General features: G+C 41.2%; 2 protein-coding genes and 1 pseudogene across 3 annotated transcripts; 1 reads left to right on the top strand and 2 right to left on the bottom strand.

Moving 5' to 3' along the window:
* Positions 1 to 175: 175 nt before the first annotated feature.
* LOC125528642 (uncharacterized) lies at positions 176 to 2,329 on the top strand (annotated as a pseudogene). The gene is made up of 6 exons (XR_015616113.1): positions 176 to 504; positions 1,020 to 1,118; positions 1,222 to 1,330; positions 1,699 to 1,770; positions 1,880 to 1,885; positions 1,993 to 2,329. The product of XR_015616113.1 is annotated as an uncharacterized LOC125528642 (transcript).
* A 2,921-nt stretch (positions 2,330 to 5,250) lies between these two features.
* On the bottom strand, positions 5,251 to 6,349 carry LOC147988240 (gamma-gliadin B-like). The gene has a single exon (XM_087543622.1). It carries the CDS (start codon positions 6,270 to 6,272, stop codon positions 5,415 to 5,417), a length of 858 nt encoding a protein of 285 aa, XP_087399748.1. The 5' UTR covers positions 6,273 to 6,349; the 3' UTR covers positions 5,251 to 5,414.
* Positions 6,350 to 12,951: 6,602 nt separating this feature from the next.
* On the bottom strand, positions 12,952 to 14,050 carry LOC147988239 (gamma-gliadin B-like). Its single transcript, XM_087543619.1, has one exon. It carries the CDS (start codon positions 13,971 to 13,973, stop codon positions 13,116 to 13,118), a length of 858 nt encoding a protein of 285 aa, XP_087399745.1. The 5' UTR covers positions 13,974 to 14,050; the 3' UTR covers positions 12,952 to 13,115.
* Between the last annotated feature and the right edge of the window lie 3,229 nt (positions 14,051 to 17,279).

Genomic DNA, 17,279 nt, shown 5'->3' with positions numbered 1-17,279 from the left:
TGGATGCTCCTAAAACAGATCATCTGGTATTGCTATCACGTGAAGCACTACATACAAGCATAGCCCTACGTGGATCGGCAAAGTCACTTTCTAATGTGCATATATATCATCTGGCCATTGCAGAAACAGGTAACTGATAATCGTAATGACTCATCTTGTTTACTTTACACCTAATAGTACTGTACTAGTTGATATTATGCACAAAACCAGATTTGCAATGTCTTTTGTGGAAGTAAGTTTGTAATTCTTGCATGCCCAAGGGCTGTTCATGGAAATGTTTGCAAGTAATCCAGTACCAACAACCAGTTTCTCTCATCCTCTGTTTCCGGGCGGAGCGAATGATGGCGCAGCCGCCGTCGCCCTATCCCTCCTGGCGGTGCTCGCCCCTGTCGCCGTAGGGGACACGCCGTTCGTGGTGGCGCACAAGAGGGTGAAGTTGTCCCGCCCTGGTCCCGGCATCGAGCGCCTTGCCGTCACCCTCGACCTCTACAACCAGGGCTCTGCGTGAGTCCCAGATCCCTCTCTCGCCCCCTCTCTCGCGTCTTAGCCTTCAAATTTCGCAGTTCGGCTGCATATGATATTGTTAGTTAGAAACTTGAGTGAATTGAAATCTCACTAGATAAATCGACTATTAGATTTTTAGTTATACTCCATATGATATTTTTGCTGTCTCCATACCATTGTGGGTGGGTTCTGCAGACTGAATGCGTGCCTATCTGCTTGATTACGCGGCCCAGAATCATATCGATTGTTACCATATCATGAATTAATTGCCATTTCCTGCCAGTGACATGATCACTAAAACGTAATTCTTGGTACATAAATCGACTATTAGATTGTTTGTTCTACTCCATATGATATTTTTAATGCCTGGTGCAATGCCCATGCTTTTTAATCAATTTCAACAGCCATTTTGAAGTCTATGTAAATCTACTTTTTTTTGTCTCCATAGATCTTTACCGACAAGCCTGTCTTCATCGGCATCAGCTCCGATTCACTGTAAATTCTTATTTGTCCAGGACAGCCTATGATGTTAGACTGAACGATGACTCTTGGCCACAGGAGGCGTTTGAGCTCGTCTCCGGGAGCACATCAAAGATGGTGGAGAAGCTTGATCCGTGAGCACGCTTCCTAGCTAATGCGCAGTCCTTCTGTTACTGTTACCATGCTGGCATTTTCCGTTGACGAACCAATGTATGTACCTTGTGTTTCTATGTCCATCGGTTCTACGGCATCCCACAACTTTGTCTTGGAGACCAAAGCGCAGGGCAGGTTTCAGGGTTCTCCGGCGGTTATCAAATACCGCGTTCCCATGAAGGCTGCACTCCAGGTTTGTTGGGGTTACATGCTTCATTTGGTGATTGATTTTTGTTTTACTGCAAAACTCGAGTGGCATGTTCAGACAACTGGTTCCACTGTACCAACATTAATTGGAATTCTGATTGTTATATGTTTAACAGAACATGTCATGGGAAACCCTTGTACCGACCCGTGATTGGTAGCCATTATTGGATGAGCTTCACAGGGCTTTTGCTTAAGGACTCCGATATGATTGGCATTCCATGGATCCATAGACGGGCCCTGAATCTCATGAACTTACAGCTAGCTAGCAGTTGTTGTGCTGAATATCATTGTGTTTTGTGTTGCTTTGCAATGTTCTGTTCCCTGAGCTTAAATACCTTCTTTCCTTTTCTGAAGGAGGTATATTCAACTCCCATCCTTCCATTTGATATTCTCGCTGACAGACCTCCACAGCAGAAGTTTGAATTGGTAGTTATCATATCACTTCATGATACTAATGTTTGAATGCAATATCTTTGGTGCTGGCTGCTGACATTTCACTTCTGTGTATCCACCTTTGGCACCTGGAACTTTTCAGGCTAAGGTAATTTCATTAGATTCTCTTCTTCGACCAGCTTATCTATTACATCCAAATAGCAAACCAGATTTAATCATCGGTTAGTGTCTAACGGATCAACCATTCATCTGCAGAGAATTGACGGGAAACATGGGCCGTTGGCATCTGTTCTTTCCTTTGTTGGCGTGTTTATCTACCTCGCCTCAAGCCCATAGAACTTTGGTGCTGCAAAAGCAGGCAGTAAGAGGCGCTGAAACTGTCTAATTATGCTCAGTGTACTCCAATGGCGAAAGTAACCAGGCTCATACCTGCAACACAATTTTGGCTATTTGTACTTGACCATCTCGGATGGGGTCTTAGGGCAGCTAGCCGAACTCCTAAACTCATAATAGGAGTAAATACTTTACTCCTTGTCTGCTCGCCTATATTTACTCGGCCACCTAACACAGGAGGAAAAAAGTCTTCGCCGTCCTCACCCGCTCCCACCATCCCCGTGCATCATCTACTTTGGCTCCTTCCTACTGCCGCCGGCCACCACTTGGCATAGTCGAAGGTCCATACGACCCGCCGCCTTTCGCGCCGAACCGGATTTGAAACTCTCTTGCCGTCGCCGCCTCCTAAATCGGCAAATCTACATGCCTCGTCGTCGGCGCTGGATTCGGGGCATCTGGTCGCCTGGATTGGATGGGTACTGAATCGCGCAACCCCGGCAACGACTGTGCGCCGCATCTCAGTATTGCCTCCTCCTCTAGGCGCCCGGATTTCACTTGTCGTTGGACCGCCGCCACAGCCACCCTGGTGGCCGTTGGCCGAGCTCGGCACTAGCTCAATAGCACGTCGGCTCACACTGCCGTTCATCAAGTGTGACCACCTCCCATGGCTAGTGGTGCACCGAGTTTTGAGCACGCCGGAGCATCCTAGATGGGTGTACTTCATGTGCGAAAAGGATGGGGTCAGTGCTTGTTCGTACTGTTGTTCCTCGGATTTGTCGCAATTTTTAGCTTATTGCTTGTATTTTGTGTAGAAGGATGCAAGTTTGGGTATTAATAAGAAGAGTACATTGATCTTTTGATAGCATGAAATTTGCTAGATGTTCATGCACTCCTTGCTAAAGTGGAGACTAGAAATGAGACTAAAGATGATGCAACATCGAATTGTGTAGAAGCAAAGAATAAAGAAGTGTCCAAGCTTGACAAGCCAATTGAGAAAATTAACTCAGTTCAAAACAAAGACATAGAGAAAATATTGATCCAACTTTCAGCAGCAGTTATGGAAGTTGAATTTCTATTAAAGTGTCTAATTGTTGTTTTAGTTTTTTTTGGTTTCATTTTTGTCATGAAGAATTTGTGAATTGTGTATTCCGATATATTTCGGTGGCTGAAAATGAAATGAATTTGACAAGAAAATATTACTTCCGCTAAATTTAGGAGATCGGTTAGGTGCAGCCAAAACTTAGTTGAGTAAATTTACTCCACAAATCTTTTACTCGGCCGATTACACCGCTATTTTTTTAGGGCATCAGTTAAAGATACACTTTACATGAACAAATTTGGTCCATAGAATATACTTGGTACACCCGCTGTTCCTTAATATTGGACATTTTGGCAGTTCAATTTAAACCGCCAAACGTCTTATATTTATACACATAGGTAGTAGAACATAGACCACTCGTGTTTTAGTTTCAACTATCATTAATTGTTGGAACATAGATCATTTGGGTCTAATCGGGTTAATACTTCTTTCAGTTTCCACTACCATTAATTTTTGGATGGGCTCAGGGATCTGTGACAGATTTGTTTGAATTTATATTAGTTCCGGGCTACAGATTTTTCAAAAACAAATCATAGTTTTATCATTGTGACAGTTCGTACAAGGTAGAATATCTTGTTTTGCTTAGTTTTAGTAGTTTGCTGGGCTATGTGGTCAACAACTGATCACACATTCTACTGAAATTTATATCCTACTATTTGTTTCCCACACTTGTCTTTCAAACTATCCACTGCTTACGATTGATTTTCAACTTTAACTATGCAAGACACGAGTACAATAGTAAATTTGTTTAGCTCAAAACTATTATATCCTGTTGAGTTATATAAATGTGTGAACATGTAACAGTTGGGGGCTAAGATGTAACAGACGATATCGATGTAGAATATAGAGAGGAGGCTGGATAAGGCGCTCCAGTTTTTCCCCATTCCAGTTCTTACGAGAGTGGTTCTTCTACACCCACTCTCGGTGCACCCACGCAAGAAAACATATCAAAACATTTCGAAAAAATCTGAAACTTCATGGAAATGATCATCAACAAATGTTATGGGGGCTTGCAAAATTTGGTGGTCAAATAACATTCGAGGAGCTCTCTACAAAAAAGACAAAATCACTGAAAATTAGTCAAAATGTACGTGCACTGTTTGACCAGATTTTGCAATTTTGTCTTTTTTGTAGAGCGCTTCTCGAATGTTATTTGACCACCAAACTTTGCAAGCCCTCATGACATTTGTTGATGATCATCTCCACGAAGTTTCAGATTTTTTCGAAATGTTTTGATATGTTTTCTTGCGTGAGTGCACCGTGGGTGCACCGAGAGTGGGTGCAGCCACTACTTTCCCCAGTTCTTACTCCTACAATATTTCCTTGATTCAGAACATATCCTTCTAAGGAACTTCTACACAGACTGATTTCTCATCTGTTTGGAGACCATAACCGCAAATGCAATATTCGCTTTGTGTTCATAGATTGAGACAAGTCAATATCACAATGCATGTTTAAAGAGATAACAACTGAGTTATTCTACAGGTAAAAGAAATTTCTACAATCAATTAAAACTAATGCAACTTATGCTTTGTTTGTCATATATAAATTGTTTCCATCTCTGCACGAAATCATATCAAGTGTTTGGTTCTTGCTATTGTGACTAATTATTTTCTCTTGCTCACCGCATGGTTTATCTTTTACCATGTGGCAACTTTGGTTTGATTTTCACCTCTTTGGAGTCCCCTAAAATTTGCTTTTGAAGAATGCTTCGGTGCCACCAAACTCAAAATTGCACCGATGCAAAAATATTCAGATTAACATTTAGAGTGATGGATGGTTTCTTACCAGCCTCTTGTTTTGGTGCTAAAATGGCCCTTTCACTTCTAGACATTGAAATACATTGAATTATTATTGTGTGCAATGTTCAGGAAATCCCTAACTGATAGCGCTCGGTCGGCTTGGGAGCAGTAACTAATATATCAATCAACCTATTAACTGGATTAATACATCAACCATTAATCGATAGATTAAATAGTAACCTGCCAGCAGAAGTAGCTAGCTATTGATGTGTAAGGCTAGGATTGCGGTTAGGAACGAACATGAAAATAAAAAGTGAATGGAACAGTGAAAAGCGAAGCTAGCAAACAAGAACTTTGTTTGTGTTTTATTCTGAAGCTTGAACTAGCTCTGGTCGGGGTCACACATGATGGTGCACGCCACTTTATTCCTCATCGCTACAAAGACTGGTGCATCAGCTAAGCAACGATGATCCATCTACCTATTAGCATAACCCTTCCATTTTTCATTGTCCACTGATGCCGGCGACTATGCTGGCAAATGGTGCGTTGATGGTGGAGCAGTCAGGTCGGACATACACGTTGCACATGTTTGGAAGGGTTCTCAATACCAATGACCTGATCACCTCATATTGAGCTGGTTGTTGAGGTTGGATGATGCCCTGACCTTGGACGAGCTGAAACAGTGGCCGGAGGATCTGTATGCCTTGTTGTTGTTCTTGCTGCATGATGATGGAATGCACGACGCTATGGATGGCTGCACACTGGAGCTGGCGAGGAATCTGTGCTAGTTGTTGGCAACATTGTTGCTGCATCACCTGGCAATCACTTCGTGGCAAGATCATTGACGCGAGGGATGACACCAATGACACAGGGTTGCATTGCTGCAAGAGGTAATTCTTGCAAGGGTTCATCTGTTGTTGTAGATATGGCTGAATCAACGGTTGTTGTTGCTGGGGGAATGATTGTTGCGGTTGTTGGGGCTGGGGAAAAGGTTGTTGTGGTTGCTGTGACTGGGGAAATGGTTGTTGGGGTTGTTGAGGCTGGGGGAACGGTTGTTGTGGTTGTTGGGGAAATGGTAGTTGGGCTTGTTGGGGCTGGGGAAATGGTTGTTGTGGTTGCTGGGGCTGCGGAAATTGTTGTTGTGGTTGCTGGGGCTGCGGAAATTGTTGTTGTGGTTGATGGGGGAATGTTTGTTGGGGTTGGGGAAATGTTTGTTGGGTTTGCTGGTAGAATGGTTGTTGGGGCTGGCGGAATGGTTGTTGTTGTGGCCATTGTACTTGGCCGCTGGGGTCGACCTGCATATTTGCGGTGGCGATAGTTGTTGCCATCGCAAGGATTGTTAGGATGAATAAGGTCTTCATGGTGGATTTGTGTTGTCTACTACTTAATTGGATTTGATACTTGTGCTCTATTTGTGTGAAGGATGGATGATGGTATGGAGTCTACATATTGCAACCTTTTTATAGCTACCATGGTTAGGTTTCTTTTCATTATAGCTTTTTTTTAAAGTGATTTGATGCTTATCAAACTGATTATTTGGTGTGTTGTGTTTGGTGGCACTACATACAAATGTAATTTTGGAGTGGTCATCAAAGTTGCCTTTTATTGTACATATCATCTAAGAGTGACGAAAACATGATAATTGGCACTGACTCATCTTATCGACTTTACATGTCAAACAATTATCTGGATTGCAATCCTTTTGGATCTAAGTTTATCTTGTTGTACAAGTTGTTAGACATAAACCAAATCTTCATAGCTTGCGGGGGACTAAATTTGTATCCTTGTGCATGTTGTCAAAGATAGATTAGGCTATTCTAATGTTCATTCTGTACTCTTATTTTTTTAAAACTAGCTTGCAGTGTTGTGTAGTATAATGGTAAGATGAACAAGCTGATATGACTCATCAAATTCTCCTTTTATGTCAATGGTAGCAATGTTGTACACATTCTCAATACATGACTCATCATATTACCTTTTTATGTCAATGGTTGCAATTATGTGCAAGTTATTAATTAATATTAGTAATAGCTTTACATGGTCTTAATTGATTCACTCTAAATTACATTTGAAGGTTTGTTCTCGCTTTAATTCATTAATTTATTAAACTAAGTTTGTATCTATTATTTGTCACATTTGATGCATTTAGTTGAAGTTGTTCATGATAACTGTTTGGTAAAAGCTTTATTTTGACTATAAGCATGAGGAGAATTTAACACGGATTGCAACAAGGAAATACAATAAAAACTCCGAATAGTAGGTTCATTAGTATCTAGAGTTTTGATCTCTTCAATCCCACTTTTATCAATTTTAGCATCAAGATCTAAAAACTCCGAATTTTTGGAACGCCTTCTAGGTAAAGGTGGATCGTATTCAGTCCCATCATTATCAAGATTCATATTGCAAAACAAAGATTTAATAGGGGACACATCAATAACTTTTAGATCTTCATCTTTATTATCATGGAAACTAGAAGAACACGCTCTTATAAAGGAATCTTTCTTAGCACGCATCCTAGCGGTTCTTTCTTTGCACTCATCAATGGAAATTCTCATGGTTTTGAGAGACTCATTGATATCATGCTTAGGTGGAATAGATCTAAGTTTCAAAGAATCAACATCAAGAGAAATTCTATCAACGTTCCTAGCTAACTCATCAATCTTATGCAAATTTTCTTCAATCAAAGCATTAAAATTCTTTTGCGAAATAATAAATTCTTTAATATTATATTCAAAATCAGAGGGCATTATTATAATTTCCATGAGAATTGTTGTAGGAATTAGCATAATTATTAGAGGAATTACTAGGATAAGGCCTAGGATTAAATTTTCTCTATACGCGTTGTTACCAAAATTGTTCCTACCAACAAAATTCACATCTTTAGATTCATTATTATTCTCAATCAAAGTAGACAAAGGCGTATCATTTGGATCAGAAGAAACACTTTTATTAGCAAATAATTTCATAAGTCATCCATCTTTCCACTGAAAACATTATTTTGTTCTATCACATGCACTTTTTTATTAGTAGATCTTTCAGTGTGCCATTAAGAATAATTAACCATAATATTATCTAGGAGTTTAGTAGCTTCTCCTAAAGTGATTTCCATAAAAGTGCCTCCCGCGGCCGAATCTAAAAGATTTCTAGAAGAAAAATTCAATCCGACGGAAATTTTTTGTATAATCATCCACAAATTCAAACCATGTGTTAGGCAATTATGTATCATTAATTTCATCCTCTCCCAATCTTGTGCAACATGTTCATGATCAAGTTGCTTAAAACTCATAATATCGTTTCTAAGAGAGATGATCTTAGTGGGAGGAAAATACTTAGAGATAAAAGCATCTTTGCACTTATTCCACGAATCAAAACTATTTTAGGCAAAGACGAAAACAAAGCTTTAGCACGAACTCTAAGCGAAAAAGGAAATAGCTTCAATTTAACAATATCATTATCCACATCTTTCTTCTTTTGCATATCACACAAATCAACGAAGCTATTTAGATGGGTAGCGGCATCTTCACTAGGAAGGCCGAAAAATGGATCTTTCATGACAAGATTCAGCAAGGCAGCATTAATTTCACAAGATTCAGCATCAGTAAGAGGAGAAATCAGAGTGCTAATAAAATCATTGTTGTTGGTATTGGTAAAGTCACACAATTTAATGTTATCTTGAGCCATCATGACAAGCAAGCAATCCAACACACAAGCAAACAAGAAACGGACAAAAAGAGGCAAATAGAGAAAGAGAGGGAGGATAGAGAGAGAGGGCGAATAAAACGGCAAGGGTGAAGTGGAGGAGAGGAAAACTGTAACACCCCGGATATGATCTTTCCAATATGTACTCCAACTCTTGCCGTTTCCGGCGTTAAGTTATTTTATTTTCTCGGGTTCGGGTCTTTGTCTCCGTGTGTTGTTATCGTTGTCATGCATCTCATATCATGTCATCATGTCCATTGCATTTGCATACGTGTTCATCTCATGCATTCGAGCATTTTCCCCGTTGTCCGTTTTGCATTCCGGCGCCCCGTTCTCCTCCGGTGGTCATTTCTACCTTTTTTTCGTGTGTGGGGATTAAACATTTCCGGATTGGACCGAGACTTACCAAGCGGCCTTGGTTTACTACCGGTAGGCCGCCTGTCAAGTTTCGTACCATTTGGACTTCGTTTGATGCTCCAACGGTTAACCGAGGGACCGAAAAGGCCTCGTGTGTGTTGCAACCCAACACCTCTCCATTTTGGCCCAAAACCCACCAAAACCTTCTCCATCATCTAGAGCGTTCAATCACGATCACGTGGCCGAAAACCGCAGTCCATTTGGAGCTTCCTAGCTCCTCCTACCTATAAAACTAGACCTCCCCCCGAAATTTCGAGTCAAAACACCCCTAAACCTAGCCTCTTCCTCCTCCCGCCGCCGGACGTGTCCGGAGCGGACCGGACACGTCCGCCCACCGCCGCCCGACCTACATCTCTCCGCCACATGGCGCCGGCGCGCCCCACATCGCAGAAGCCCGCCGGGCCCAACCCCAGCCCCCGCGGCTCGCTCCGCCCCGCCTCCTCTCCCGCTCACCGCGCCGCCCCTCTCCTCCGTCTCCGGCGACCCGCGCCACCGCGCCGCAGCTCGACCTCCCCGGCGACTGCGCCGCTCCGGTCGCCACCCCGCCGCGCTACCTCGTCGATGACCGCGGCCGCCTCCTCCTCACCGGCCGGCGCCGCCCCACTCCGGCGCCTCCCTCTCTCCGGCCGCCTCGCCGTCCAACTCCGGCCGGCCCAAATCCGGCGACGAACCTCGGACTCTGTGCCGCTACAGTACTCGCGAGATCCCGATCTGGATCTGGAAACTCCCTCTCGGTTGACTTTTTCGTCCCTAACCCTAGTTTTTGTGCGTTTTTCATCATGCTATATCTCCGCATCTGTAGCTCCGTTTTGGGCATATAGCATATCAAAATGTTCACCTCAGAGAGTACATCATTTCATCTCATTGCATCATTTTCATTTGAGTTCATCTTGATGCCCGAAATGCTGTTGGAAGAGTGCTATTTGAGATAATTGTCAGATCTGATGCTCCAATTAGATATTTGTCATTTTTGCCATGATTATTGTGTGCATGATATGCCCCTGATCTCTACATGAGTTTTGTTATATGTTTTGCCATCTATCCAGAGGTGCAACCCATGTATTTTTGTGATGTGTGTGGTGACTAGCACAAGCTTGCAAAGTGGAGCATTCGTTAATGCTGATTTCAGGGACTTAGCATTTCCACTAAGTCCTTGGACTGGTTATCTCAATATTCCATATGTTCATGTTGATTCCTAGTGATCCGTGCCTCTTTTGAGGATGATCAGTAAGGATGTTTTGTTAATCTTGTAGTGCTCTATCCATCTATGTCTTTGTTTGCAATTATGGAGCACCCTAGCTTGAGTCAATCGAGCTCTACTTTTGCTATTTCTTGAATCTGGGCAGATTGTCTACTTGTTAGCAATTTTGCCGAGGATGTTGTAGTTGATCCGTGCATGCTATGTTATTTTTCGTGCCATGTCTAGCTTGTATTTTGTGTATTCTTGATGTGTGTATGCTTAGATTGTCATGACTTGCTCTGTAGTGAGTGCATCGAGCTCGTAAACATGCTTACTTGATATCTGTTTCAGCATGCTCCAGTTTTCACTAAGTCTGAGAACTGATTATGTTTTTGCCATGTTCACATGCTTGCAAATGTATTTTCTGATCCCTTTTGGCTCAAGGTCAATAAGGGACTTTTGTTAAGATCTTTGAGTAGCTCCATGCCATGCTTTAATTTGTCATGTTCAGGTCCTATAGCATATTGTTTTCATGCCCCAAAGAGTGCTATCTGATCTGAAATTGCAGACAAGTGTTAATTTCACTAAGTCTAAAATCTGTTTACCAACTTTCAGCAGCAGTTATGGAAGTTGAATTTCTATTAAAGTGTCTAATTATGGTTTTAGTTTTTTTGGTTTCATTTTTTTCATGAAGAATTTGTTAATTGTGTATTCCGATATATTTCGGTGGCTGAAAATGAAATGAATTTGACAAGAAAATATTACTTCCGCTAAATTTAGGAGATCGGTTAGGTGCAGCCAAAACTTAGTTGAGTAAATTTACTCCACAAATCTTTTACTCGGCCGATTACATCGCTATTTTTTAGGGCATCAGTTAAAGATACACTTTACATGAACAAATTTGGACCATAGAATATACTTGGTACACCCGCTGTTCCTTAATATTGGACATTTTGGCAGTTCAATTTAAACCGCCAAACGTCTTATATTTATACACATAGGTAGTAGAACATAGACCACTCGTGTTTTAGTTTCAACTATCATTAATTGTTGGAACATAGATCATTTGGGTCTAATCGGGTTAATACTTCTTTCAGTTTCCACTACCATTAATTTTTGGATGGGCTCAGGGATCTGTGACAGATTTGTTTGAATTTATATTAGTTCCGGGCTACAGATTTTTCAAAAACAAATCATAGTTTTATCATTGTGACAGTTCGTACAAGGTAGAATATCTTGTTTTGCTTAGTTTTAGTAGTTTGCTGGGCTATGTGGTCAACAACTGATCACACATTCTACTGAAATTTATATCCTACTATTTGTTTCCCACACTTGTCTTTCAAACTATCCACTGCTTACGATTGATTTTCAACTTTAACTATGCAAGACACGAGTACAATAGTAAATTTGTTTAGCTCAAAACTATTATATCCTGTTGAGTTATATAAATGTGTGAACATGTAACAGTTGGGGGCTAAGATGTAACAGACGATATCGATGTAGAATATAGAGAGGAGGCTGGATAAGGCGCTCCAGTTTTTCCCCATTCCAGTTCTTACGAGAGTGGTTCTTCTACACCCACTCTCGGTGCACCCACGCAAGAAAACATATCAAAACATTTCGAAAAAATCTGAAACTTCATGGAAATGATCATCAACAAATGTTATGGGGGCTTGCAAAATTTGGTGGTCAAATAACATTCGAGGAGCTCTCTACAAAAAAGACAAAATCACTGAAAATTAGTCAAAATGTACGTGCACTGTTTGACCAGATTTTGCAATTTTGTCTTTTTTGTAGAGCGCTTCTCGAATGTTATTTGACCACCAAACTTTGCAAGCCCTCATGACATTTGTTGATGATCATCTCCACGAAGTTTCAGATTTTTTCGAAATGTTTTGATATGTTTTCTTGCGTGAGTGCACCGTGGGTGCACCGAGAGTGGGTGCAGCCACTACTTTCCCCAGTTCTTACTCCTACAATATTTCCTTGATTCAGAACATATCCTTCTAAGGAACTTCTACACAGACTGATTTCTCATCTGTTTGGAGACCATAACCGCAAATGCAATATTCGCTTTGTGTTCATAGATTGAGACAAGTCAATATCACAATGCATGTTTAAAGAGATAACAACTGAGTTATTCTACAGGTAAAAGAAATTTCTACAATCAATTAAAACTAATGCAACTTATGCTTTGTTTGTCATATATAAATTGTTTCCATCTCTGCACGAAATCATATCAAGTGTTTGGTTCTTGCTATTGTGACTAATTATTTTCTCTTGCTCACCGCATGGTTTATCTTTTACCATGTGGCAACTTTGGTTTGATTTTCACCTCTTTGGAGTCCCCTAAAATTTGCTTTTGAAGAATGCTTCGGTGCCACCAAACTCAAAATTGCACCGATGCAAAAATATTCAGATTAACATTTAGAGTGATGGATGGTTTCTTACCAGCCTCTTGTTTTGGTGCTAAAATGGCCCTTTCACTTCTAGACATTGAAATACATTGAATTATTATTGTGTGCAATGTTCAGGAAATCCCTAACTGATAGCGCTCGGTCGGCTTGGGAGCAGTAACTAATATATCAATCAACCTATTAACTGGATTAATACATCAACCATTAATCGATAGATTAAATAGTAACCTGCCAGCAGAAGTAGCTAGCTATTGATGTGTAAGGCTAGGATTGCGGTTAGGAACGAACATGAAAATAAAAAGTGAATGGAACAGTGAAAAGCGAAGCTAGCAAACAAGAACTTTGTTTGTGTTTTATTCTGAAGCTTGAACTAGCTCTGGTCGGGGTCACACATGATGGTGCACGCCACTTTATTCCTCATCGCTACAAAGACTGGTGCATCAGCTAAGCAACGATGATCCATCTACCTATTAGCATAACCCTTCCATTTTTCATTGTCCACTGATGCCGGCGACTATGCTGGCAAATGGTGCGTTGATGGTGGAGCAGTCAGGTCGGACATACACGTTGCACATGTTTGGAAGGGTTCTCAATACCAATGACCTGATCACCTCATATTGAGCTGGTTGTTGAGGTTGGATGATGCCCTGACCTTGGACGAGCTGAAACAGTGGCCGGAGGATCTGTATGCCTTGTTGTTGTTCTTGCTGCATGATGATGGAATGCACGACGCTATGGATGGCTGCACACTGGAGCTGGCGAGGAATCTGTGCTAGTTGTTGGCAACATTGTTGCTGCATCACCTGGCAATCACTTCGTGGCAAGATCATTGACGCGAGGGATGACACCAATGACACAGGGTTGCATTGCTGCAAGAGGTAATTCTTGCAAGGGTTCATCTGTTGTTGTAGATATGGCTGAATCAACGGTTGTTGTTGCTGGGGGAATGATTGTTGCGGTTGTTGGGGCTGGGGAAAAGGTTGTTGTGGTTGCTGTGACTGGGGAAATGGTTGTTGGGGTTGTTGAGGCTGGGGGAACGGTTGTTGTGGTTGTTGGGGAAATGGTAGTTGGGCTTGTTGGGGCTGGGGAAATGGTTGTTGTGGTTGCTGGGGCTGCGGAAATTGTTGTTGTGGTTGCTGGGGCTGCGGAAATTGTTGTTGTGGTTGATGGGGGAATGTTTGTTGGGGTTGGGGAAATGTTTGTTGGGTTTGCTGGTAGAATGGTTGTTGGGGCTGGCGGAATGGTTGTTGTTGTGGCCATTGTACTTGGCCGCTGGGGTCGACCTGCATATTTGCGGTGGCGATAGTTGTTGCCATCGCAAGGATTGTTAGGATGAATAAGGTCTTCATGGTGGATTTGTGTTGTCTACTACTTAATTGGATTTGATACTTGTGCTCTATTTGTGTGAAGGATGGATGATGGTATGGAGTCTACATATTGCAACCTTTTTATAGCTACCATGGTTAGGTTTCTTTTCATTATAGCTTTTTTTTAAAGTGATTTGATGCTTATCAAACTGATTATTTGGTGTGTTGTGTTTGGTGGCACTACATACAAATGTAATTTTGGAGTGGTCATCAAAGTTGCCTTTTATTGTACATATCATCTAAGAGTGACGAAAACATGATAATTGGCACTGACTCATCTTATCGACTTTACATGTCAAACAATTATCTGGATTGCAATCCTTTTGGATCTAAGTTTATCTTGTTGTACAAGTTGTTAGACATAAACCAAATCTTCATAGCTTGCGGGGGACTAAATTTGTATCCTTGTGCATGTTGTCAAAGATAGATTAGGCTATTCTAATGTTCATTCTGTACTCTTATTTTTTTAAAACTAGCTTGCAGTGTTGTGTAGTATAATGGTAAGATGAACAAGCTGATATGACTCATCAAATTCTCCTTTTATGTCAATGGTAGCAATGTTGTACACATTCTCAATACATGACTCATCATATTACCTTTTTATGTCAATGGTTGCAATTATGTGCAAGTTATTAATTAATATTAGTAATAGCTTTACATGGTCTTAATTGATTCACTCTAAATTACATTTGAAGGTTTGTTCTCGCTTTAATTCATTAATTTATTAAACTAAGTTTGTATCTATTATTTGTCACATTTGATGCATTTAGTTGAAGTTGTTCATGATAACTGTTTGGTAAAAGCTTTATTTTGACTATAAGCATGAGGAGAATTTAACACGGATTGCAACAAGGAAATACAATAAAAACTCCGAATAGTAGGTTCATTAGTATCTAGAGTTTTGATCTCTTCAATCCCACTTTTATCAATTTTAGCATCAAGATCTAAAAACTCCGAATTTTTGGAACGCCTTCTAGGTAAAGGTGGATCGTATTCAGTCCCATCATTATCAAGATTCATATTGCAAAACAAAGATTTAATAGGGGACACATCAATAACTTTTAGATCTTCATCTTTATTATCATGGAAACTAGAAGAACACGCTCTTATAAAGGAATCTTTCTTAGCACGCATCCTAGCGGTTCTTTCTTTGCACTCATCAATGGAAATTCTCATGGTTTTGAGAGACTCATTGATATCATGCTTAGGTGGAATAGATCTAAGTTTCAAAGAATCAACATCAAGAGAAATTCTATCAACGTTCCTAGCTAACTCATCAATCTTATGCAAATTTTCTTCAATCAAAGCATTAAAATTCTTTTGCGAAATAATAAATTCTTTAATATTATATTCAAAATCAGAGGGCATTATTATAATTTCCATGAGAATTGTTGTAGGAATTAGCATAATTATTAGAGGAATTACTAGGATAAGGCCTAGGATTAAATTTTCTCTATACGCGTTGTTACCAAAATTGTTCCTACCAACAAAATTCACATCTTTAGATTCATTATTATTCTCAATCAAAGTAGACAAAGGCGTATCATTTGGATCAGAAGAAACACTTTTATTAGCAAATAATTTCATAAGTCATCCATCTTTCCACTGAAAACATTATTTTGTTCTATCACATGCACTTTTTTATTAGTAGATCTTTCAGTGTGCCATTAAGAATAATTAACCATAATATTATCTAGGAGTTTAGTAGCTTCTCCTAAAGTGATTTCCATAAAAGTGCCTCCCGCGGCCGAATCTAAAAGATTTCTAGAAGAAAAATTCAATCCGACGGAAATTTTTTGTATAATCATCCACAAATTCAAACCATGTGTTAGGCAATTATGTATCATTAATTTCATCCTCTCCCAATCTTGTGCAACATGTTCATGATCAAGTTGCTTAAAACTCATAATATCGTTTCTAAGAGAGATGATCTTAGTGGGAGGAAAATACTTAGAGATAAAAGCATCTTTGCACTTATTCCACGAATCAAAACTATTTTAGGCAAAGACGAAAACAAAGCTTTAGCACGAACTCTAAGCGAAAAAGGAAATAGCTTCAATTTAACAATATCATTATCCACATCTTTCTTCTTTTGCATATCACACAAATCAACGAAGCTATTTAGATGGGTAGCGGCATCTTCACTAGGAAGGCCGAAAAATGGATCTTTCATGACAAGATTCAGCAAGGCAGCATTAATTTCACAAGATTCAGCATCAGTAAGAGGAGAAATCAGAGTGCTAATAAAATCATTGTTGTTGGTATTGGTAAAGTCACACAATTTAATGTTATCTTGAGCCATCATGACAAGCAAGCAATCCAACACACAAGCAAACAAGAAACGGACAAAAAGAGGCAAATAGAGAAAGAGAGGGAGGATAGAGAGAGAGGGCGAATAAAACGGCAAGGGTGAAGTGGAGGAGAGGAAAACTGTAACACCCCGGATATGATCTTTCCAATATGTACTCCAACTCTTGCCGTTTCCGGCGTTAAGTTATTTTATTTTCTCGGGTTCGGGTCTTTGTCTCCGTGTGTTGTTATCGTTGTCATGCATCTCATATCATGTCATCATGTCCATTGCATTTGCATACGTGTTCATCTCATGCATTCGAGCATTTTCCCCGTTGTCCGTTTTGCATTCCGGCGCCCCGTTCTCCTCCGGTGGTCATTTCTACCTTTTTTTCGTGTGTGGGGATTAAACATTTCCGGATTGGACCGAGACTTACCAAGCGGCCTTGGTTTACTACCGGTAGGCCGCCTGTCAAGTTTAGTACCATTTGGACTTCGTTTGATGCTCCAACGGTTAACCGAGGGACCGAAAAGGCCTCGTGTGTGTTGCAACCCAACACCTCTCCATTTTGGCCCAAAACCCACCAAAACCTTCTCCATCATCTAGAGCGTTCAATCACGATCACGTGGCCGAAAACCGCAGTCCATTTGGAGCTTCCTAGCTCCTCCTACCTATAAAACTAGACCTCCCCCCGAAATTTCGAGTCAAAACACCCCTAAACCTAGCCTCTTCCTCCTCCCGCCGCCGGACGTGTCCGGAGCGGACCGGACACGTCCGCCCACCGCCGCCCGACCTACATCTCTCCGCCACATGGCGCCGGCGCGCCCCACATCGCAGAAGCCCGCCGGGCCCAACCCCAGCCCCCGCGGCTCGCTCCGCCCCGCCTCCTCTCCCGCTCACCGCGCCGCCCCTCTCCTCCGTCTCCGGCGACCCGCGCCACCGCGCCGCAGCTCGACCTCCCCGGCGACTGCGCCGCTCCGGTCGCCACCCCGCCGCGC

Source organism: Triticum urartu, chromosome 1A (genome assembly GCF_056163025.1).
Source record: "Triticum urartu cultivar PI428250 chromosome 1A, HENAU_Tu73, whole genome shotgun sequence".
Classification (NCBI taxonomy): domain Eukaryota; kingdom Viridiplantae; phylum Streptophyta; class Magnoliopsida; order Poales; family Poaceae; genus Triticum; species Triticum urartu.
Note: the sequence above shows the minus strand (reverse complement) of the source record. Positions and strands in the feature narration are given on the sequence as shown.